A 24687-nucleotide genomic window follows, 5' to 3' on the forward strand; every position below is an offset into this window, starting at 1 on the left:
GATCTCTTTGGGGGAATGTTTTGGGGCCACACCCAGTCATTTCCAGGTGCTACTTTTGACTGTACTTGGGAGTCACTTGCAGTGGTGGATAGAGGACACTGTGGTTTAAACCTGGGCTTCCTGCATGCAAAGCCTGCTCTTACCTATCTCTCAGGTACCTTTCCTGTCATTAGTTGTTACTCAGTATGCGGAACTTACCATTATTAAATTTTAGATTTGGAACACAGGCTGCAGCTTGCTGTCTTGTGTTGCCTCTATTCTCACAGGCTCAGCTGGCTCTGTATGGCAATGGCATTTTGAGGAGCTGCTCTGGGAAATGGAAGGGAGTCAGGAAACCGTGTGAGTGACTGAGGGTGTGAGTGTGACTCGGTCCTCTGACAGCGGCTGACAGGGATGATGCATTGGGAATGCATGATGTGGAAATGGTGTTCGGAGTCTGAGACAGCACCCGTGGGAAAAGAGAGGGGAATCTCATTTTCTTCTTGACTGGAATTATGTAGTGTGATAGCATGTCATCTGGGTCATCAAATTAACCCTTATTTTATGGTAGCCTGTAGTATTTTGTAGAACAGAAGCTTCACTTTGATTGCAGAGAATTTTTTATTTGTTTTGGTTTATTTTGCTTTGGGGCCACATCCAGTGAGTGACTCCTGACTCTGTGTTCAGAAATAGCTCCTGGCAAACTTGGGGATCATATGAGATGCCAGGAATTGACCTGGATACCCCCAGGTCCGCCAGGTGCAAGGCTAATTCCCTACCACTGTGCAGAGTTGTTTTTTTTTTTAATTTTCAGTACAATTGTTTAAGGTCAGAACATTAGAGAAAGAGGTACGTCTTGCTTGAGGTGTTTGCCTCTGGACCTTCAGGGTCAAATGCTGTTCTATTACTATTTATTTGTTTGGGTTGGGTCACTCGTTGGTAGTGCTCAGGGTTTACTACTGACTCTGCTCAGGGGTTACTCCTGGCAGGGCTTGGGGGGCCAGATGGCATTTTAGGGTTTGAACCTAGTTTGGCCACTTGCAAGGCAAGTTCCCTACCCACTGTACTACCTCTCTGACCCTTATCACTTTAATTGTGAGCCATTTCCTCACTTTCTTCCTTCAAGGGCTTAGAAGGGAATGTGTTCAAATAATACTTGTGAAGAACCAGAGCAGAGCAGTGCTTGGCACAGTATGTGTTCAGTGCTTTTATGAAACTCCATATTCTTGCAGATGCCAATAGTACTTGCTGTTCTGTCGCTACTCTCATCAAAGTTATGATAGGAGCCACTTCCCTTCTGGGGTCTTTTCATCCTTCCTCTCTAGGTGGCGATGTCTTCCAGATAAAGGCACTGTCTCATCTAATTTCCCATATTGTTGTTCTATCCCAGATATATTGATCTTTCTCTTCATTAGGAGTCCATAGCAAGTTCTTGCCTGCCACCTTGTCAGGTCCAAGCTTCTCTCACTCCAGGAGTTCATGTTCTGTTGCCAGTGAGATCCCTCCCTCCTAATCGCTGACCTGTACCTACCGCTCACGATTTCCCAGTTGGTCACCTCCTGCTTCATCATTGGGGAGCTTTCCAGGCCCTCCTCTGTCCCTCTATTGCTAAGTGATACTCAAGTTCTTGCTCCCAAGTCTGCTCCTTATAGCTTCAGGGTCTGAATTTGCAAATACTCTTGCTCTTTGAACTTGGAAATGTATTTTATTATCCCTCTACCTAAATCCTAAACTCTGGAAGACCCCTCCCCTCTCCTCCCCTCCACTTCCCTCCTCTCCTCTATCCTTCCTTCCTCTCTACTTCCCCTCCCTTCCCCTCTGCCAGTGCTTTTGTGCTTGAAAAGATCATCTGACCCTTGCCTTCGGTTAGATTCATAGTGGGTGCACTCAAGTCAGCACACTCCAGTCACAGTGACACCAGGATCCACTGTGGATGGATCTGAAAGTGCTCTTAGGAGCTTGAGGAAACCTTTACTTAAGTATAATGACAGGATTGGGGGGGGGGGGAGTTTATCTTCTACATTTGCAAAGTCGAGGTTTTATTTGTTTTTCCAAGTAAATGTTCTTTTCTTGGCTGTTAACAATGTAATGTAATATCTTCAAGGTGTTTTAACTCTGCTATGTAAAGCAGTTTCCCCCTCATTCTGATCAGTCACCCCATGTTTGCATTAGTTATTTGTATGTGCCCATCTGTGGGCCACTTGGAAGGTCTTAGCATTTTAGCTTTCTGAATTATCTTTCTAGAAGGTTCAGATTTTGCTTCCTTATGGTGATTTTGGATTTCCTTTTGTTTGACCTTTTTATTCTTTCTCTACTTAATAGCCAAACCAGATTTCCTTGGAAGAAAACATCCTGGTCTCTCGTTACATTAACAACCCCCTGCTCATAGATGGTGAGTTGAGATCCATTTCTGGAGCACATTGTGAGCATTATTTCCATTTTATTTCATTTGGGGACCACACCTGGAAGTGTTTGGGAGCTACACCTGGCCCAGGTCTTAGAGAGTGACTCCCAGAGGTGCTTGAGTGTACTGCTAGAGATTGAACCCAGAATTCTAGCATGCAAAACACCTGCTTTGCCCTTTGAGCCATCTCCGGGGCCCTGATCATGATAGATTTTCAATAATTTTTATAGCCTTCTCTAATAAACCTTTAGATAGTTAATTTGAAATTCATTTTGTTTTGAAATTCATTTTGAAATTCATTTTTTTTTGGGTGAGGGAGTTGGGGGTTTGAATCATATCCAGAGGTGCTGAGGACTTTATTCCTGGCTCTGTGCTCTGGGATCACTCCTGGCAGGGTTTGTGGAGCTATATTGGATGCTGCGGATTGAACCCAGGTTGGCCAGATCGCAAGGCAAGCACCTTACCTGCTCTACTCTCGTTCAGGCTTAGTTTGAAATTTTTGACAATGTGTCAATCCAGAAATGACACTGGTTTCTTACCACTGTCATGGAATTATTTTAAAGGTGAAAAGAGATAATACAAAAGAAACCATGCTATACATTATAAAATAACAAGTACATATTTGAAAACGACATAATACAAGTAAATACATAGCTACAGTGTAAAAATATTTTCCTTAAAATATTTCCTTAAAAGGCATGATGTGGGCAGTGTGTGTGGCAAGAGGATGGGTGTTTGTTTCACTTATTTTTGTTATGTTTTTTTGTTCATTCTGTGACAGAAGACAAAGGGGTAGGAATTTTCCTGTGACATCAATCCTTTTCTCCCCCAGATTTTAAATTTTTTTAAAAAAATTTTAAAGCAGTTTATTTATTTATTCATTGGTTTTTGGGTCACACCTGGCAATGCTTGCTCTGTGCTCAGAAATCGCTCCTGGCAAGCTCGAGGGACCATATGGTATGCCAAGAATTGATCCAGGTTCGATCTGGGTCTGTCCCAGGTCGGCCTCATGTAAGGCAAATACCTCACCGCTGTGCTCTCTCTCCTGCCCCCAGATTTCAAATTTGATGTCCGCCTCTATGTGCTCGTGACGTCCTACGATCCTCTCGTCATCTATCTCTATGAAGAAGGATTGGCCAGGTAAGAGACCAGTTTGTTGGGAGGGCTGTATCTCAGAGTAGGACCCATTAGAGAGTCTGGGAAGATCAGACTGTTTCTGTGAGACAGAATTTAGGGATCATTGAGTCTCCTCCCTTCGGGCTTCAGGGGACAGAAGTCAATCTTCTTACCTGACCTTCTCACTTGGCACTGGCGCCATTGAACAAAATGTGCATGTGAATAAACACCATCTGTTTGTAGTGGGCATCCAGGCGCATCTATGGCATTCTCAAGCAGTGCCAGTCCTGCCTATGTTCATGCTGGTGGATTGAGGAAGCAAAAGCCCCACATTGATTTGCCTGTGATGTACTGGACGCATGGACACATACCCCCCCTCATTACAACATTCTAGTGGATGTGCTTTTGCATTTGGTGAAATGGTGAAGGAGCTTAAGAGTCATTTTTTCAAGCTCTTGCAGCTGGCTGGGAGTAGAGTAGCAATTCCGGAATTTGAAGGCACAAATCTAACTGCAGAGCTCAGCACCCAGGCTGCTTCACGCCTTCTTGTATTTAGGAAGTGTTAACTACCTCCCCAGACCTTCCCAATCTGCAAGAAATATACTTTACAATGGTTATAATAATATGTTAATTATTAAAAGCATTGTTAATATTATTAAGTATACTATAATTTACGATGGTTATATATATGTACATTATTCTTGGTTTTCTTGAGGCGTTCTTCTGGTTTTGAAGAATTGTGATACAATTATGCAGTGTAGGTTATGAGAGAAGTTTTAATTGCCATATCCATAGAATTTTGTAGGTGTTTTCATAGTTGAAAATAAGTACATTACTTGGCTGTTTGCTTTCTTTTTTTTTTTTTTTTTTTTGGTTTTTGGGCCACACCCGGTAACGCTCAGGGGTTACTCCTGGCTATGTGCTCAGAAGTTGCTCCTGGCTTGGGGGACCATATGGGACACCGGGGGATCGAACCGTGGTCCGTCCAAGGCTAGCGCAGGCAAGGCAGGCACCTTACCTTTAGCGCCACCGCCCGGCCCTGTTTGCTTTCTTTTTAATTTTTTTTTTTTTTTTTTTTGGGTTTTGGGCCACACCCAGTGATGCTCTGGCTACGAGCTCAGAAATCACTCCTGGCTTGGGGGACCATATGGGATGCCAGGGATCAAACCCAGGTCCCTCCTGGGTCAGGCGCGTGCAAGGCAAATGCCCTACCTCTGTGCTATTGCTCCGGCCCCTGCTGCTTGTTTTCTAACACACACACACACACATATACACAAGCTCATTTAGAAGTTTCCTTCTGCACACAGAACTTAGAGAACACAACAGTTATGAGCTATCATGAGACACTAGACAGGTCATTTTGTGTTTATATTTTAGAACTTATACTTCGAAGTTAGGAAGTACCCTGAATGAAAGAACACTGCTTATTTGAGGATAGGTGTTTTGACATTCAATCGTAGACCCTGACAACTGTTATTTTGTGGCATTTTAATTATAATTATTTCATGTCATCAAGCTTTTGATGAACTCTTGGGCCAAGAGCAGAGTGAGCTGCCCACCAGGTTCCTGCTGGGTGAACCTTGCCTTCCCCTTTCCACTAGGGGGCGCTGGCAGCATTCGTTAGCATGTCCTAGTCCCAAGTAAGATTTAGGAGTTTGAACCTTGGGAACACTGGAAGCTACTGGAGCACCCTCGCTATGGCCTCTTGTTCATTGAAATTTGAGGACTGGGAAAACTGAAACGTTTTTCATTTTTTAAGTAAAGGACTAGGTCAGGCATCTGAGCACACACTGACTCAGAGTCTTGCAGGAAAGCTTCCTGTAGTGTTTCTGGACACGCGTTGCCCTCACACTTTGCAGTTTGGGTGTGAAAGTTGGGATGTCATCTTTAGTGAACACACAGGAGGTAGAAAGGACTCTTGCTTCTGCTCAGGCATCTAATGTACTGAGATTTTCATTCTTTCCAGTTGGAGACTTCTTCTCTCTTCTTCCTCTTGTGCTTCCTCATTCCAGCTTATCTCCCATACTACAAATTGTGCTTCTTGACTTAGGGAAAAATAGGTTATGATTACTAATGTGTGTGACATACTATTCTGAAGACCTACTGTATTGACAGACCCTCCTTGTTGGTAAAATAAGGTTTTAAGTCTTTAACAGTTTTAAGATCCTGACATTTATTACAGAATTTGCTGCAGATTGGCAAGTTTTGGGTTTATGTTGGAGGTCAGAATCCATTGAACCGGCTAATGCTTTTGCCTCTATAGGCAGGGAACTGGCTTGTTTTTCTAAAAGGATACTTTTCATCAGTAATTTGGAAAACAGCTTTTCAAAAGCTTGGCCCATATAGAACTAATAAATAGATCCTCTTGGGGCTTTGGCTTGGGTTACTTAGAAGTATTGGTGTATGTGAAAGCTTTACAGGAAGACAGATGCTTAGCCAGAGTTCTTTAAAGGTATAGTGCTCTACACAGTGACTTCCATGTGCCAAAGAGCCTGTGTCTTAAATCATTGTGTATTTTGGCATCCACTGGCCGCTTTTTAATCCTCAGACTGCTCTACTGTGTCATTACATTCAGCAGCCATCGTAACATCTCCTGACCTACAGCCTCTAGTAATCTTGGGTCACGTGTGTTTGATGTAGCCGTTGCTGAAGATAATAGGTTTGGGGTGAGATCATCGGGCTATTTTACTTTGAGGCTCAACAAGGAAAACATAATCTTTCCTAAAGAGACGGAACTGGCAGCAAACACAGTTGGTTTCCTTCTTTAGAAAAGCAGGGACTGGGGCCGTATCACTTCTGTTTGTGACCTCAAAAGTAATGCTGAGGAGGCAGAAAGACCGAGTTCATTTCATAAGTTACTTTTGTGAAAAAAAAAAAAAAAAAAAAAAAAGTTTGGTGTAAGTTTTATGCCCTTTCAAACATACAAAAAAGAAAAATAACCGAAACAACTTTTTTCATAGGTGAATAGTCCCAACTGTCCTTGCTGTTGTGGTGGCCTAGGAGGCAGGACGACACTCTCTGTTTTCCTACCTGTGGGCAGAGGTTGGCAGCATCTAGCCTTTCTGGTGCTTGGAGCTGTGTTTTGCCCAGAGGCCCACCTCGCTTTTGATTTTGCTCTGTTGCAGTTCTGCTCCAGCAGGGGACGCTCATTTTCCGGACAGGGGTGTCTTCTACCTAAAGTGCCTATAATGGTGTACCTCCTTTTCCCTGTCAAAGATGGAATCCCACGGGATGTTGTGGATTTGACAGGTCTAGGAGTATCCAACATGCTGTCTAAAGGACTTGATGAGATGGAGATCACGGCCCAATTTTCACTAGAAGTGGAAAAATTAAAACTCAAAATCCAAACAAGCTGGAGTGGAAAATGAAATGTGTTATTAGAGACCCCAAGATAGACAGCACAAGCAAGTTAGGGGAAATGAGGGTGTCTGGGCAGGGGCCTGGAGGCGGCCACCACTCGGTGGAGGTGGCCAGAGGCCCTGTTCGGGGACTGCCTCTCTGCCGCAGCGCAGTAGTCTGGAAATTCAGAAGAGACCCCAAAGCATTCGTCATGCCTTCCCCCACCTCCCCACCCCCAGCTCCTTCTTCAGTAGCCTTCCTTGCTAATTAACACTGGCTCCGCGGGGATATTTACCTTTTCTCTGCTGGATTCCTGTGGTTTTGAAAGAATTCAGGTACTTGCTGGTTGCCAAGGAATTCGGATTACCTCACAGGCTGCACACTGTCCAGAATCTGCCAGAGCGGCAGGAGGGGGAAAGAGACGCCGACCAGGGGGAGAGCACCCTCGCCGGGGCCGTTGTCACCCTCCTTGGCAGGCCTTGCCTGTTTGTGGTGTTTGACTCATTTCTGGCTCTAAAGAGGGATCAGGTCGGTAATCCCCTTCCAGACGGGCCGAAGGGCGCTGCCTCGTCCATGCCGCACTTTGGCAGGCTCCTGCTACAGCTGGTTGACAGCAGATCACAGAGTGCTTGGGCCCCTGGTGCTCTCCCACCAAGTTTTTCTGGGTCAGACCGAGATGAAACCCAGTGGCTCCTGGTAGGGCTGCCAGAGGTGTTGCCTCCACCCTGCATTCTGGCCTCCCTGAACCGCTACCACCTTCGAGAGAGGAGAGCGAGCTCAGGGGCCAAGGCCCTGGCAGCCTCCAGGATCCTCCGCTCTTCCTTCCACAACTGGTGTGGCCAGAGTTTGCTCAAATGTATAGTTCTCAAAATAGCAGGACTTTACTGTCCTTCCGGCTTTGGCATCAGAGTCTTAGAAAGACAAAAATCACCTTTGAATGGGGGAGGAGCATTTTAAGGACCTGGCTGATGCTGTGATGTTCTTCCGTTTTGTTTCCTATTAGAAAATTAGCAGTTGAGGGGCAAAGTCTCAGTCAGACTGCCCCATGTCTGACACTCAGGTCGTGTGGCATACTTATAACAAGGAGCTCTAGACAAGTTATTACTTTCATCTTGATTCTTTGTGTGTGTGTGTGTGGGGGGGGTGACCACTTCAGAGCTCAGTTATTATTTTGAGTTGGGCTCGGGACTACATGCAGTGCCAGGGATCAAACCTGGGTCTGTTACATGCAAGGCAAGCACACTTAGCAGCTGCACTATGTATCTGGCTCTCATCCGATTGATTCTTCCAGGAACTCATGAGAAAGCAAACAGGGAGTGTGATTTTCAATGTAACAGTTTACTGTTAGAATAAAGATACTGTCAGAATAAAGAAAACCAGTCCCTCCTTGAGCCGTTGAGCGTAGTAGAAAATAAACACGACCTTGTAGTTCTCTTTAACAGACTTTGAGCTGTTAGTGTCCAGAGTTTTGGATTTGGCCAAGAAAGCCATTTCCCCACATCCCGTTGTTGTTCTTGTTGTTTTGGCTTTAGGGCCAAGGTTCTATCCTTGGAATTGTGAGAAATAAATTTTTGTTGTTTATAAGACTCCCCCATTTAGGGTATTTTGTTATATTACTTGAATGGACTAAGGTGATATTGGTATTTCCTGAGGGAGGCTGAAAATGTCGATTTTGAGAGTAACTTATCTTGTTCTTAGTTGTTGTGTTTTTTTTTTTTTTTTTTGAGATCACTTTAGACTTACAGGAAAGCTGTAAAATAGTGTTAAAAAAAGTCAGTCTAGAGAGCTTTGCTTAGAGACCCCATTTATTAGGCCCATCTCCCTAATAATGTTGTTTGTAATAAAAGGGTCTAACCCTGGGCCACAGGTTCTATTTAGACTTTTCAGTTTGGGTTCCTTGGTTTTTTTTTTTTTTTTTCTCTTGATTTATTTGAGCAATGGTCAAGATTCTGAGTCAGTGCTTTTATTGGACATACCTGGATTTGGGTTCTTTTGATACTTAGTGTAAGACCTAAGTATATTTTTTTGGCCAAAATGCTACCTGCATACTGTGGTTGGTGTCTGCCATGTTTCGCCCCTGCAAAATTACCGTTTTCTTCTCTGGAATTTGGAGGGCTTTTTTTGAGGTGAGTGGGGCAGGGAAATGACTATGTAGTGGCAGTATTTGAACCATTGTTGTGCTGACATGAAAGGCAAGGGCCTTTAGCACCTGTAATATATCTCTAGCCTTAAACGTGTTTTTATATAGAAAGAATTTGAGACCCTCCAAACAAAGCTTTGCTCCTTATTTCATCCACTAATTTTAATAATCTTGCTATAACTTGCCTAAATCAATGATTACTTGGATGGTTATTGAATATTGATGAAAATATTTCATTTCTTCAATTATAGTTTACATAACATGGTTGCAATGTGTTAACCTACATTGCCAAAAATGTGCCCAAAACTCTCCTCTTCTGTCCTTACATTCCTTCTGTTTTCATCTTTATGATTTGATATTTTACTTCTTGAAAGAAATTTCCCATTTGGTTTGCTCTATTTTTTTTGTACCTACCTAGACTCAAGGATTTCTCTTTTATTTAGTAATTAATAGTTTTTGTTATTGTGACTTATTTTAATGTTCACCTTGTCCCAAATTGGGCCAGTAGAAGCCTCTTTGAGCTGCATTTGTAGCCTTTTGACTCTCATGCTCTGAACTAGATAGCATAGACTCATCTTGGTCTTTATGATAGCCCTGGAATCAGACATTTTCTCCAAGAAGTGCTGGTTCTTTTTGATCGAGACTAATAGTTAGAAATCAAGATATGGCTACTAGATGCTCATTGTTCTGGGATGTGTCTGCCCTTAGTTCTTTTTAATTGCAGACCAGGAAATGTGGGGACACAAACATACATGCCACAATATATACATAGGTTGTGTATATATACATATACATACATATAAGTGGGTGTTCATGCTGGTAACTTCAATTCTAATTCAAAGCTCCAGAATGCATTCTAGGTTTTTCTCTTTCCATGTTTTTCAAAAAAATTTTTATTTTTTTTTATTTTTGGGTCATACTCAGGATGGCAGCGCTCAGGGGTTACTCCTGGCTCTATGCTCAGAAATTGCTCCTGGCAAGCTCGGGTAACCATATGGGATGCTGGGATTTGAATCACTGACCTTCTGCATGCAAGGCAAATGCCCTACTGCCATGCTATCTCTCTGGCCATCAAAAATTTTTTTTTTATTATAACAGCATGATTTACAAAGTTGTTAATACTATATTCATTTCAGGCAATAAATGTTCAGACATCAATCTCAACACCAGCATTACTCTCCCTTTACCAGTTTTTTCCCCAAATCTTACCTGCCACTCTAGCCTGCCCCCTTGCAGGCACAAACAAATTTACTTCATATTGTTTGTTACACTACAAAGGCAAATGGAATTATCAACACATAGATCAATAAGGGTCAATTTGAAATAATTGGTATCTCTCTCAGTGGTGTTACTAAAGTCAGTGTCTAAGGATTTACAGGCTATGGTTGGCTCTAGTTGAGCCTTCTGAGCTTACTATTTAGGCTCACTGAGCTTGGTGGTGGTCTATGGAACTTTCCCATCAGATTTCCTGTGATCCTACAGGGCTAACACTACTATGAAATTTGAGGTTTTGTGCAGCTGCTTGTGGCCTGAGTTCCAGGATCTATAGATCTGGAACAAATTTGGAGGCTTGGCAGTTTGATAAGTTTAAGTTGTGGAGCCAGGCCGGTAATGTCTGAGGGTACGGCACTGGGATGCTGTGCTTTCAGGCAGAAAGGGCAATCTGCCTCTACCGTTCTGAGAAGACCCCAGATTTTTTTAGCCTAGACCCAACTACCTGGGAAAAGTCAGTGGCCATTATTTTCTTTTGGAGCTTGGTAGAACAATTGGGCTGTTTTTCTGCAGGAAGATGGTGGGTATGGGTGGAGGCTGCTGGATTTTCCAGTAGGAAGGTTTGTCTTTCCATGTTTTTGAATCTCTTTTCTGCAGAAGAGAAAGTTATGAGAAATGAGAAATTTGACTCCTATTATCTGCAGCATACTTGTTTTGTAAGTTTCCTGTGATCTTCCTGGCCATGGCTGCACTCAGATGCCTTCTTCCGTGCTTAGACAACCTCCCTTTACTGCTCTGGCCTGCCCTCTCTTCCTCTCTAGTCCTTTTCCATCTTCTTCTATTGGGTCTGTGTGCACTTACACTGTTTGAAGTGGCTTGTTCTCAAATGAATGCCATGTACTTTAAAACAACAACAGAACAAACAAAAATATCCCCAAAATTCTTTATATTGAAATCTAATACTTGACACCTGAAACATGTTTTTTGTTTATTTGGCCACAGTTCAGGTGTTCAAGGCTTCGTGGTGTTCAGGGCTTCTTCCTGGCTCAGCACTTAGGGATCATTCCAGGTAGGCTCAGTGGACAATATAGGATTCCAGGAATTGAAGCTGGGTTAGCTGTGTGCAAGGCAAGTACTCTACCTGCATTACTGTCCTTACAACCTCCCTTGAAACATGCTATAAGATACTATCATATCAAATTTGATTTTAATATTAGAAATAAAAATACCTTTGTGGATTTTTCATAAAGCAACTGTAGATTAGATCTGAGCCTAAAGAACCTCTCTCTGGCTTGGACAAGGAGATGCTGGAAAATGGTTGTGATCAGATTTGAACATGGTCTCTTTAATACAAGTTCAAATAATTCTCTCTTCCAAGATTAGAAAGAAGGAAAACATGCACATATCTTTTCCCCTTCCTGGTCTCCTGCATTCTCTACTGGACTAAGTCAAGTAAAGTATAGTGCATTGGTCCCTTTTGGGAATGATTCCATTGATCCTGCTTTTTAATTTTTGTGATTTTTTTTACCCTGAGTTCTTACTTTTTACTGTTTTTTACATTCTGTAGAAACCTACTTTGTGATATTAAAACCTTGCCTTTGCTGCAGAAGAAAGAGTAAGCTAAAATCTCATTATTTTGGGTGTGTGTATGGAATGCTTTTGGGGCAATACTCGTCATTCAGATCCTGTGGGCCAGCATGGGGCTCCTTTGTACCTCCCAATAAGAGTAGTAATGACTGCTGCTCGGTTGGAATATCTCTGGAGAAGGTAGATTGAAATATATAGAGTAGGTCAGGTTTATTCACCATAGAATGACATGGCTAGAAGTTAGTTGCACGCTATTGGCAGTTTCTGGAAAATCTGATGTCTTCTGGATAGACCCTGCTCATTCAGCTTGTCTCCTTCAGCCCTGCACATGCCTTGCAGACAGTTCTCTTCGTTCACATTTTCCTTCCTGGCTTCAACCTGTTTGTTTATTTTAGTTTTCTTTGTTTCCTTGGGTAATTTTCACTTTCTTCCTTGAGCTCTTGTGTATTTCTAAACATGGAATTAAGTGTGGAGATAGTGGGTGGGTGAGAAAGAATAGAGACAGGAAAAAAATTGAATGCCTTCTCTTTAATGTTGCAAAAATTCCTGTTGGCTTCATAGTCTGAGTCAGCCTATGTAAATAATTTGTAACTCATATAAAAACAAACTTGTGGGCTTCCAGGATTTTTTTTATTTTCACACACTTGGATGTGCCTCTTGGGAAAACCACACTATTGAAGGGCGATATGGGTTTAGTGGGAAGCAGGAGTTGATATTTACCAGAACCATTCAGCTCAAGTCTCCTCTGGATGATGTTGAACATCACTGGAAAGTTTTCTCTCTTCCTTCTACTTCCTTCAGAGTACATGTATTTTCTACTTGGGTCGTCTTTTCATAGTCCAGGAGATCAACTAGCAACTCTGTTTTCAGTGGACTTCATGGCCAGTTCCTCTGTCTTTTTTTTTTTTTTTTTTTTTGTTTTGTTTTTGGGCCACACCCGTTTGACGCTCAGGGGTTACTCCTGGCTATGTACTCAGAAATCGCCCCTGGCTTGGGGGGACCATATGGGACGCTGGGGGATCGAACCGCGGTCCTTCCTTGGCTAGCGCTTGCAAGGCAGACACCTTACCTCCAGCGCCACCTATCTGGCCCCAGTTCCTCTGTCTTATGTCTTCATTCCAGATTCTGGAACCAGTTTCCTGTACCATGCTCATGTTTATGTTGTTCTGTAGACCTACGTTTTCTGTGTTGTCAGTGCTCCCATTATTGCTTTCATGTATTTTTTTGTTTTATTTTGTTTTGTTTTGTTTTTGGGTCACACCGGCTTTGCTTAGGAGTTATTATGCTCAGATATCGTCCCTGGCAGGCACGGGGGACCATATGGGATACCGGGATTAGAACCACCATTCTTCTGCATGCAAGGCAAACACCCTACTCCATGCTATCATTATGGCCCCTCTTTCATGTATTTTTATGACCACATCTGTGATGCTCAGGGCTCACTCCTGGCTCTGTACTCAGGATTCACTCCTGGTGCTGCTTGTAGGACATATTGGGATCTGGAGATCAAACCCTGATCTGCTGTGTGCAGTGCAAGCACCCTACCTATTGTGCTATCATTCTGGTTCCCAGTATTTCTTTTTTTTAATTTTTTTTTTTTTGGTTTTTTTTTTTTGGGCCACACCCTGTGACGCTCAGGGGTTACTCCTGGCTATGCGCTCAGAAGTTGCTCCTGGCTTCTTGGGGGACCATATGGGACGCCGGGGGATCGAACCGCGGTCCGTCCTAGGCTAGCGCAGGCACCTTACCTCCAGCGCCACCGCCCGGCCCCATGGTTCCCAGTATTTCTTAACATAAATTTTACCAGTCATTTCTGTTGTTTCTCTGGATGTGAATTCTAGATCATATTGTTATGCTGTCTTCTTTATTTTTGTTTGTTTGTTTGTTTTTTGGGGGCACACCCATTTGATACTCAGGGGTTACTCCTGGCTCAGCGCTCAGAAATTGCCCCTGGGTTGGGGGGACCATATGGGACGCCGGGGGATCGAACTGCGGTCCTTCCGTGGCTAGTGTTTGCAAGGCAGACACCTTACCTATAGCGCCACCTCGCTGGCCCTCTGTCTTCTATATTTATTTATTTACTTAATATTTCCTTAGACTGCTAAGGCACTGTTTAGGGACCCTATATAAGCTTCTTGACAAGCTAATTCCTATCATCCCACACAATTTCCGGGTCATGAATAACTCTTTTCATTCAGTTTGTCTAAGGTTGCATCTAAGAAGCAGCGTCTTGTTGCTAAAAATATATTTTGGGGACACTGAATTTGGCAAGTGAATTATTTTCTTAGGTCAGATTTTAGTTTTTATATTTAATGTATGTATTTTTAGGTTTCAGATTACACCTAGAGGTACCTCATTTGGTGATTGAGTTGGCCACATGCAGGACAAAGGCCTTAACCTTTGTGTTCTCTCCCTTGCCCCCCAGTATCTATTTTTTATATTAAATATATGTATATTTCTCTTCCACAGATTGCTTTAGGCATAAGCTAAAAGGATATCAGAGATGAAACAGCATAGGCTCTGGCACTTAGGGAACGGCATTTACTAAGGCTGTTGTTATCCTTTCCCCACAGAGCCTTGATGCTGAGTCCTGGTCTGTGTTTTCCTTGAAATACTCCTCTTGTTCTTTAACCTGTGCCCTTTCTATCAGGTTTGCAACTGTGCGATATGATCAAGGAGTCAAGAACATTCGTAACCAGTTCATGCACCTGACAAACTACAGCGTGAACAAGAAGAGTGGAGACTATGTCAGGTACCGGCTGCATCTGATCCAGGAGCCAGAAACCCAGTGTCAGTTGTGGGTATTGTAGAAAGCGAACATGTTGCACTGGAGGAAAACTTCCTTCCATGGGGCTGATGGACAGCTGTCCCGAGCTCGTTGGTGCAGTTCTGAGGCTAGATGCTGCTGCTGCCTTTCAGGTTTCACTGTCCTCAATGGTTTTCTCACTGCACTTAGGGCTGGGAATTTCATGGGCACGTGGACTTTTTTTTAGAAGTCAAGAAATAAGGTCTCGGTCTGAAGAATAATGCAGGGGTTTAGAGCACCTGCCTTGCAAATGAATAGTAAAGAATTGAAATGCCCTGTGGGCCGCATACATAGAGCTCTGCTGTCTGCAATCCCTGGCATCACCACATTGTAGCTGGGTAAGTGAGCTCCGCTAAAAGGGGTGTGACCCCGGGTCAGCAATGACACGCAAGAGATGTGGGAGACCCAAGGCCAGGAAGTACTATATACTCTGATCAGCTCTACAACTATACCTGTGCCACAAGTAAGAATGGGAGCTGACCAACAAGTGCAAAGAACTCAAGGAGTGCACACCTTACTGAGCACTATGGTAGAGTGTTTGTATACCACAGCCTGGTATACTACCCTGAACAGACACCACAGCAGGGCTTCTTGTGTGAGATCCCTGGTCATTACACTAATGTCAACAACAGCAACAACACTGGAAGAAATGGGGAGAGAGGGAACAAGATTAATTAAAAAAGAAAAGGGCCTGAGGAGAGATGACAGTACAGTGAGGAAGGTGCTTGCCTTATACACAGAGGACCCAAGTTCAATCCGAGGCACCTATGTTCTCCCACGCACAGCCAGGAGTAATTTCTGAGTTCTGAGCCAGGAGTAACCCTGAGCACTGCTGGGTGTGGCCCAGCATTTAAAACAAAACAAAACAAAACAAAACAAATAAACAGTTCTTTCAGCACTTGATAAAATGTATCAAAAGTATTAAAAATCTTTGTGCAGGCCCGGAGAGATAGCACAGCGGCGTTTGCCTTGCAAGCAGCCGATCCAGGACCAAAGGTGGTTGGTTCGAATCCCGGTGTCCCATATGGTCCCCTGTGCCTGCCAGGAGCTATTTCTGAGCAGACAGCCAGGAGTAACCCCTGAGCACCACCGGGTGTGGCCCAAAAACCAAAAAAAAAAATCTTTTTGCCTTTTAATCCGGCAATTCCATTTCAGAGAACTACTTTAAGAAATTACAAACTGTTTGTATAAGATCAGAGATAAGGAAGTTCATTACACTGCCTTGGTAGATTGAAAAAAGCAGGTTTCTAGATGCTCCTTGCAGTTTGTAAGCTTTCTAAATCTGTAATCTTTTATGTTTGCTCTGGTGGGTATAGGGGGAACACAGAAATGCTCCGTGCTAGAATGTTCACAGTGCTTAGCTGACATGGATATGGATATGGGAGGAGGATCTATTTTTTCTTCTCTGTGCTTTTATATGTTGTCTAGTATTTTTTTTTTAAATAACTACGTGACTGGCGGGGAGGAGTCAGGAATAAATTAAAGAAATGAGGCCATCTCAGAAAAGGATTCAGTGAAAAGGGCGTACCAGCCCAGCTGTGTGGAAATATTAGTTCTGCTCTGTTTTCTTTCATCCTGATAATTTTGCCAGAAAGTGGAAAAATAAAAAAGAAACCCAAACAGTTACTTTCTACTCAGCCTAAAAATAGGTGCATAGCAGGTCCAAGGAAAGGAGGAAAGAAAAGAATCTGGAAACGGTGGTATAGGGGCTGACGCGCTATGGCTTTCACTGAGTGTCCTGGCTGGTGGAGAAATCATGCCATTCACATGACATTGGTGGGGGCTGGGGAGAGAATGTAGGGGGGACATGGCAAATTCCAATTTTTTTTTCCAACATTCATGGGAATCCAGCCCTTTTGTTACTCTGCTGCTATAGCAGTGGTATACGTCATCTCTTCTCTTGATCTTCTATACATTTTCCCTACAGTGATAACCCAAAGATTTTTTAAAAAAAAAAAAGACCATCATCAGAGAAAGGGAGTTTGTTTTATGCAGAGGCAGTTGTCTGCAGAGCAGTTATTACTTTAAACCACTCCACCTGATGCCCACCAGCCCATCCAGACTCAGTTCTGGGCTGTAAATAACATGAGAGATGATATTATGGACTTCTGATTTTTACCCCCATGGCTAGATGTACAGCCCAGAATGGTCCCCTCTTATTCATAGATCAGAATCAGCTTAGATCTACTTTCATTCTTTCACACATATTTCTTCTACTTTTTGGGTGGTCTATCATGGTGGCAGCAGATTTTGTCATCTTTTCTTCTCCCCCCTCAGTAAGGTTAAGCTATGGGCACTTTCATTTTGATGGAAAAACCTGGTACAAAGAGGGGTCTGTGGCAAAAAGGACCAAAAAAAATTGGATGAGTGGAAGTCAGCACGGTCAATTCTAAAGATGTGAAAGGTTGAGAAAGGCTGTTTGTAAGGACTGGCTTTTCCTTCAGACCAAGTTGAATTATATGTCCTTGCTTGTCATTTGTTTTTAGTTGTGATGATCCAGAAGTGGAGGACTATGGGAACAAATGGAGCATGAGTGCTATGCTTAGGTACCTGAAGCAGGAAGGCAAAGACACGACTGGTGAGTACCAGCCCTTTTTCCTTTGTAAGCATGCTCTCACTCTGATAACTAAGATGAGTCCTTTGGCATGTACATTTCCCTGGAGCTGACAAGATGGAGAAAAAGCCTTTAGTGACTCCATAGAGCTTTTCTTTCTTTGTTTGTGCCTTGCAAGGCGTTTCTTTCTCTCAAATCTCTAGTGAGCCTACTTTTTTTTTTTTTTTTTTTTTTTGGCTTTTTTTTGGGCCACACCCGGCAGTGCTCAGGGGTTCCTCCTGGCTGTCTGCTCAGAAATAGCTCCTGGCAGGCACAGGGGACCATATGGGACACCGGGATTCGAACCAACCACCTTTGGTCCTGGATCGGCTGCTTGCAAGGCAAATGCCGCTGTGCTATCTCTTCGGGCCCGAGCCTACCTTTTTTGAAAATTAAACTCTATCCCACACTTGATCGGCAGCTTTTTCTCTAGCAAATGGCTTATTTTCCTGAGTTCAATATTTCTCTGTGCTTGGTCTCTCTCTTTCATGGTACTGAATTGGGAAGGGACAGTTATTGAGTTGGAGCTCAGGGATTGGGATCAGAAAAGAACACTTGGACATTCTTGCTGAGTGTTGAGCAGAATGGGAGTGTTCCAAGGGGCCTGACTAAGGGATCTTATTAGTCCTCCAAGGAAAGAGTGGCGGGAGGAGTGAGAAGGATGAGGCTCTTTTCCACAGTGTGCTTGTCTTTCTTTTGTCATGTCCAAGTACCTGTCCTGCGATCCCACTTACTACAATGCCAACCTGCTCATACACATGCCGTCTGAGCACACCTATTCACAATGGTATCATAGAGTGTTTTGGAAGAGCACACATGGTTTTGAAGTTACTTTTTATACCCTGGGATATAGTTGTACTTATTCATGCCTTTTAGTATTTTTTCTTTTTCATCTTTTTTTTTTTTTCAGCATTAATGGCCCATGTTGAAGACCTGATCATTAAGACGATAATCTCTGCTGAACTAGCTATTGCTACCGCCTGTAAAACCTTTGTTCCACATCGCAGCAGTTGTTTCGGTAAGAAGATGGAGATGCTTGATGTGTTTTGTTTTGTCGATGGGATGTTGGGCGGCTGGGATGGCATTCTAGGAGCAGGTAAGATGAGCAGATGTTCCTGAGTCCATGGAGCATGTGACCCTGTTCATGCTGAGCTGAGCTGAAGGTCCTCTGAGGAGGAACTGGTTTTCTATGTGGGTAACGTGTGTCTCTGTCAGAGTGTAGTCAGAACGAGTCTGCAAAAGACTGGACAGCAATCTAGCTCTAACAGATAGATTCCAGAGCGCTTTGGCAGCTGGGCTGGGAACTGTTCCAGGAAGCCCTGACTGGTACCAGTATGTGCTTTCCTCTGTTTTCCAGTGACTCCTCCTTCCAAGTGGGTTTTTTTCCCCCCTCCCGTCCTTTTTCCATCTTCTCCATCTCCCCTCCCTTTCTCTCCTACCTCAATTCCCTGATCACACAGGCACAGACTGAGAAAGAGTTCTCGGCTGTGGGCTTAGGAGGCCTGTGTGACTGTGTGTCCCAGGTGCCTCTGGACATTTGCTTTTTGCATGGACATGGACTCTCCAGTGTTGCCCACAGGGATGCTCCTGAAGCCACAAGATTGTGGGCTGTTAGATTCTGTGAGGAAAGCTGAGGGCCAGGGATGAGGAATAGTTAGAGCATGCAAGGAGTAGTTCCCACAGACAGGATCTGAGTCTTGGCTCTGTTTGGAGGCAGGGCAGCAGGGTTTCTGAGTCTGGGGACTTAGTTGGAAACTTATTTGCACCCCTTCCTGGTTTCCTGCAAGTTTCATTAATCATCAAGTGGCCATCATAGCCATCTCCATGCAGTAGTCTCTGGAGCTCAGACAGACCTGATGTGTGCAGAGTACTCAGCTCTCTGACCCTGAATTGATTACTTGATAACGTGTGTGTTTGTGTTAGTGTATTTTTTTTTGTAACCTCTACAAGTAGATATAAATTCTTTTTTTTTTGGTTTTTGGGCCACACCCGTTTGACGCTCAGGGGTTACTCCTGGCTATGTGCTCAGAAATCGCCCCTGGCTTGGGGGGACCATATGGGACGCCGGGGGATCGAACCGCGGTCCTTCCTTGGCTAGCGCTTGCAAGGCAGACACCTTACCTCCAGCGCCACCTACCCGGCCCCAGATATAAATTCTTGATCTCCTTTAATGGACTATTATAATAATTTAATTTGTTCTTAAGGGCCACTAAAGTAAAGACTAGTGTTGAGGGAACTCTGGACCACATTTGTTAGTTCTTAGGGGCTGTTCCTGGCTCTCTGCTCTGAAATGAACCCTTACTGTGCTTGAGGGACCATTTGGAATGCTGAGGATCAATCCATGTCAACTGCATGCAAGGCAAATGTCTAACCTGCTATATTATCACTCTGACCCTTCCTTTTTTTACCCTTTACCCCTACCCCCCATTCCTGCTGTGTGCAAGTATAGATTATAAGAATACCCTGCTTAGGGCCAGAGAGTTAGTATTGGGCTTTGTCATGGCATGTACTTTGCATGCTGCCAACTCCAATTCTGTCTTTGGCACCACATATGGTTTCCTGACCACAGCAGAGTGTGGCCCTAAACTAACCAAACAATACCCAGTATGGGTATAGTTCCAAAGCCTGATCTCAGTCCCTGATACTGCATGTCCCTTGAACCTGAGTCATTTTAGTGTTGATATCTCTGCCAGTCCCCATACACTTCAAGGTTTGGTGCTGGTGACCTACAGCAAGCCCCAGCACAGATGCCACAGTGTGCAGTGGAAATATAGAGCTGAGCGGTGCTGAGAGTGGCACTTAATGCTGTCTCATGGATTGGTTTCTCTGACAAAGACCTTAGAGATGATTATTGTTGTTGTTGTTATTGTTAATGTTATTAGTTTGGTGGCCACACTCAGTGGCTTTCAGCTCTGTGCTCAGGAATCTGAGTGGTACTGGGGATCAAACCTAGATTGACTCAGTATACAATGCAAGTGCCCTAAGCACTGTACTGTAGCCCCATGGTTCTGCATGCTTCAGGCTCTTGAACTTGTGATTAAAAGATCTGAGATAGAAAGGTCAGAGAAGAGGGCTTTTGGTAATCAAGTCATCTTAATCTTAGAACTCTTGATTTATAGACATTTTGGTTTGTTTTGGGACTACACCCAGAGCTTGGTGCTTATTACTGGCTCTGTGCTCCGGGATCTCTCTTGGTTGGAGCTGGTGGGGCCATATGTGGTATCGGGGATCAAACCCAAGTCAGCCATGTATAAGACTCCCTTATCTGGCCCCTATTTATAGAAGTTTTAATGTCTCATTAAAATAGATTTTTTTTTGCAATCTTATTGTTTTGTTTTAAATTTGGGGGAGTAAAGACACACCTGGCAGTGCTCAAGACTTATTCCTGGCTCTGCTCAGGGATCACTCCTGGCCTTACAATCTAAACAAATCATGCTTCTTTGAAGATTGTAAAGAAGGAGGAATCTCCTCTGAGGCATATGCTTGAACAGAAACTCCTTGAATATGCTCCAGATATTGTCTCCCAGAGATAACTGGCCTTGAGAACAGCCTTTTTGGACCAGTTGGAAAAAGGCAGCCAAAAACAACAGGATGTTAACAGTCTCCTAAAGATGCTGCTGCATACAGTGGTTGTATCTTTGTTTGTGAGGGTGGCCAAGGGACAGGCAATGGCACTGTTTCCTCTCCAGTTTGGCATCATGTGAATCATCATGTCGGTCACCTGTAGAATTGATCAGCCCATCATTATCCAGGTCAACTATGTCATTGTTGCCCAGGACAAACCCTTCTGAATACATATTCCTCTCTGTGTCTCATAATGGGGCTTGGCCTCTTATTACTGGTGTTTTAGAACATTTTCGAGGGTACAATGACTTTGAAGGGAAGCTTTATATAAATATTTGTTGAAGACATGAAAGCTGGCAGATCCTGGTAATGGGACCTAGACTACCAATACCATGGGATTAATTAATCAAACAATGCATTTTCTTTTCTTCTCCTTTTTAAATTAATTTTGCAATTTTTTTGTCTCTTAAAACTTTGAATTTGCCTATCAATAGCTAGCAAAGTATTTGCTTTTTGTTGTTGTTGTTGTTTTATTTGGGTTACACCCAGCAGTGCTCAGGGGTTCCTCCTGGCTCTACACTCAGAAATCGCTCCTGGCAGGCTCAGGGGACCATATGGGATGCCGTGATTCGAACCACCGACCTTCTGCACGAAAGGCAAATGCCTACCTCCATGCTATTTCTCCAGCCCCATATTTGCTTCTTTTATTAAATAAAGGTGCTAATTAAATCACCATGAGATACAGTCACCAAGTTGTTTATGATTGAGTTTTAGTCATACAGTGTCAACACCCATCCCTTTAGCAGTGTACATTTCCCACCACCAATGTCTCCAGTAGTTCCTCTTGTCCTCCCCCCACTGCCTAATATTTTTTTTTCTCTCTACTTTACCTCCACAGTCTTTTTCTTTTTTTAGGCAGTTCATTTTCTGAGATAGTATCTTCTTTTACTGTGGCTTCTGCTGAGACAGGCAGGACAGCTTAGAGTAAGAAAGTGCTCGATGAGTAGCACTTTGTGTTATTTATTTCCTTTCGTCCTCAGCAGTTTTTAGTGGTATTTATTGATTTAGGAATCTCTCTACCCCTAGACCTGGGACCACCTCCCTGTGCTCCTCAGTCAACCCTAGGTATAATGCTATACCTACAGGGCAGGGGCACCACCAGGACCATCCTAGTAGCCATCCCTGCACCATAGAGCTACATCCAGCACTGTTGGGGAGCCATTGATGCCAGGGATCAAGCTTGAGTCTGTGCCCTAACTGCTCTCCTGTTTTCCAGGCATGTTGGTATCTGTGCTTTCGTTCTTTATAAACAAAGGGAAGCTACTGAAAGGTGAAATAATGATCCACGGGCCCAATAGCTCCAGAGTAGCAGTGAATGTGGGGGAGCAATGGTTTCTGGCCCTTTTCACCTAACCTGAAGACAGGTTGTGAAGAGTGCATGCAGTCCCTTTTGGCAGGCCCCATATCCTGGATGCTCCCTGGGCGCTCCTGTGACTACAGTGCACTCAGGAACAGTGACATCATCCTTTTTCACAGATCAGCCTTGGAAAAGGGCATTCGCACTGCTCACATCAACACTAGCTAGTCCCAGATAATCTTTGCATAGGAGAGCCCAGATACTGTATTGATTTATGGGATGGTTTGCATATTGGCTCTGGGCTTTTGCTGTAATTTGGTTTATCTTCCTCTGGGATCTGGAGCTGCTCTTTTCCAAATTCTCCTCCTGGACTCCAGATAAAGACTTCCTCTTTAGTTTTTCAACTCAAATCCAAAGCTCAGGTGAAAAGAATTTCCGTTATACAACTGTATTTGAATGGCAGGAGCCCTGGCTAACATCAGTTTCGCACTGCCTCAGGCATTACAACTTCTTGGGGAGGGTTAGTGGATTGATGCAGAATGAAAAGTGCACTGGTGAAGGGTGTTGGGCATTGTATGATTGAAACTCTATCATGAACAACTTTAAAGTTGAGTATTTCATGGTGATTTATTTAAAGAATTTATTTTAAAAATAAAAACACAAAAGAATGAATGGTGTGATCTGTTTAGATATCTCTTAAACCTTGAATGTTCTTTTTTTCTATCACATCTGTAATTTTCTCTTCCCTTCTGTCAACTATGTTTTTCCTTAGTATGGCTTTGTTTAAAAATTATGTTTATGGGGGCCGGAGAGAGCATGGAGATAAGGTGTTTGCCTTGCATGCAGAAGGTCGGTGATTTAAATCCTGGCATCCCATATAGTCCCCTGAGTCTGCCAGGAGTGATTTCTGAGCATAGAGCCAGGAGTAACCCTTGAGTGCTGCCGGGTGTGACCCAAAAGCCAATAAATAAATAAATAAATAAATAAATAAATAAATAAAATAAAATAATAATAAAATTTTGTTTATGATTGGTGTCTTTATAAATTTATTATTTCAAATTCAGAATAATGGTCTAGATTATTTTGAGTAACTGCAGACTATGTTGTCCTCACAAATTATACAGTATTTTGTATTCAAAAAAATTTTGAAGGGGTCAGAGCAATAGCACACGGGTAGGGCGTTTGCCTTGCAAGCTGGCCAACCTGGGTTTGATCTTCGGCATCCCTTATGTTCTCCTGAGCCTACCAGGAGTAATTTCTAAGTGATTTCTAAGTGCAGAGCTAGGTGTAACCCTTGAGTGCCACTGGGTATGGCCGAAAAACCAAAAAGCAAACAAACAAACAATACTCCCAAACTGGTTTTATTATTGTTGGTTATTTGTTGTTGCTTATTTGTGTAGTTTTGAAGCCACACCTAGCAGTGCTCAGACACTACTCCTATATCTTTGCTCAGGAGATAATTCTGTGTTCTGTTAGGTTTCTTGTTTTGTACATTACTTTTGTATGCTTTTAAATTAATTCTTTTTTTTTGTTTGTTTGTTTTGGGGCCATCCCTAGCATTGCCGAGAGCTTATTCCTAGTTCTGCATTCAGGGATCATTTCTGGTGGGTTCAAGGAACCATATGGAATCAGAGTTGTGTTCACTCATTTACAAGGCAAAGTAATCCTACCTACTGTACTATCTCTCCCACCCCTGAATGTACTTATTAAAAATAATCATTTTAAAATGTAGATACCATAATTTATGCGATTGTTTACAATAGATTTCCAAGCATACTGTTTTCATACCCCTAGTTCCACCATCTTCTGTCTCCCTCTCCTCCCCCACTTCCTAGTTCCTTGACAATTGTAGCATTTTTAGATATAATTGTAGTTTGGGTCCCATGTTTGCCAGTAATGTTGACTAGAGTGGTTTAGATGTATACAGATACTATTCTGTGTGCCTTTTATGGTGGATATTTCTTGGTGCACAGCAGTGAATGAGGTAAGTGATGGGGAGGAGTGGACATGTAGCACTGAAGATAGTATAAGTAATAATAGAGTGACCAAGGTTTTCTAGGCTTGAACTGCCAGCTGTTTCTCAGGGAGCCCAGGGAGCCCATTCCTAGAAGAGTGACTGTGATATGCAGAAAGCTTTGTCTTGAGAGGATGCAGTGGTTTTTGCAGAGAAAAGTCCAGTGTGACTCATGTAGCCTAGGATGGGGTAGCAGGAAGTAAGTTTAATAGTAGTTTGGGGAGAAAAGTAGATTGTAAATGGCTGATATATTAAGTCCATCTTTTAGGCAATAGTTATTTTTTTATTTTTGTTTTATTTTGGAGCCACACCTGGAAATGCTAAGAGTTTACTCCTGGCTTGTGTATTCAAGAGTTATCCCTGGTAGTGCTCAGGGGACCATATGGGATGCTGGGGACTAAACTGGTCAGCTGTGTGTAAAGCAAGTGCTTTACCTGCTGTACTATCTCTAGCCTGACAGAAGTTTTTTGAACAAGGAAGCAAGAGGATTATCATTTTTACATATGGGGCCAGAGAGAGAGCATGGAGGTAGGGCATTTGCCTTGCATGCAGAAGGACAGTGGTTCAAATCCTGGC

General features: G+C 43.2%; 2 protein-coding genes across 2 annotated transcripts in view; one reads left to right on the plus strand and one right to left on the minus strand.

Moving 5' to 3' along the window:
- TTLL5 (tubulin tyrosine ligase like 5) overlaps positions 1–24687 on the plus strand; it is a 310256-nt gene that overhangs the window by 40920 nt on the left and 244649 nt on the right. The window contains exons 8-12 of the mRNA XM_049770318.1: positions 2302–2371; positions 3439–3523; positions 14428–14529; positions 17070–17161; positions 18087–18194. Coding sequence (XP_049626275.1) covers positions 2302–2371; positions 3439–3523; positions 14428–14529; positions 17070–17161; positions 18087–18194 — 457 coding nt within the window. The remainder of the gene's footprint in view (positions 1–2301; positions 2372–3438; positions 3524–14427; positions 14530–17069; positions 17162–18086; positions 18195–24687) is intronic.
- The window catches only part of LOC126004088 (peroxiredoxin-1), a 1184503-nt gene that overhangs the window by 35699 nt on the left and 1124117 nt on the right, over positions 1–24687 (minus strand). The gene's annotated exons all lie outside the window — the stretch shown is intronic.

This window comes from Suncus etruscus, chromosome 3 (assembly GCF_024139225.1).
Source record: "Suncus etruscus isolate mSunEtr1 chromosome 3, mSunEtr1.pri.cur, whole genome shotgun sequence".
In the NCBI taxonomy this organism is placed as follows: Eukaryota; Metazoa; Chordata; class Mammalia; order Eulipotyphla; family Soricidae; genus Suncus; species Suncus etruscus.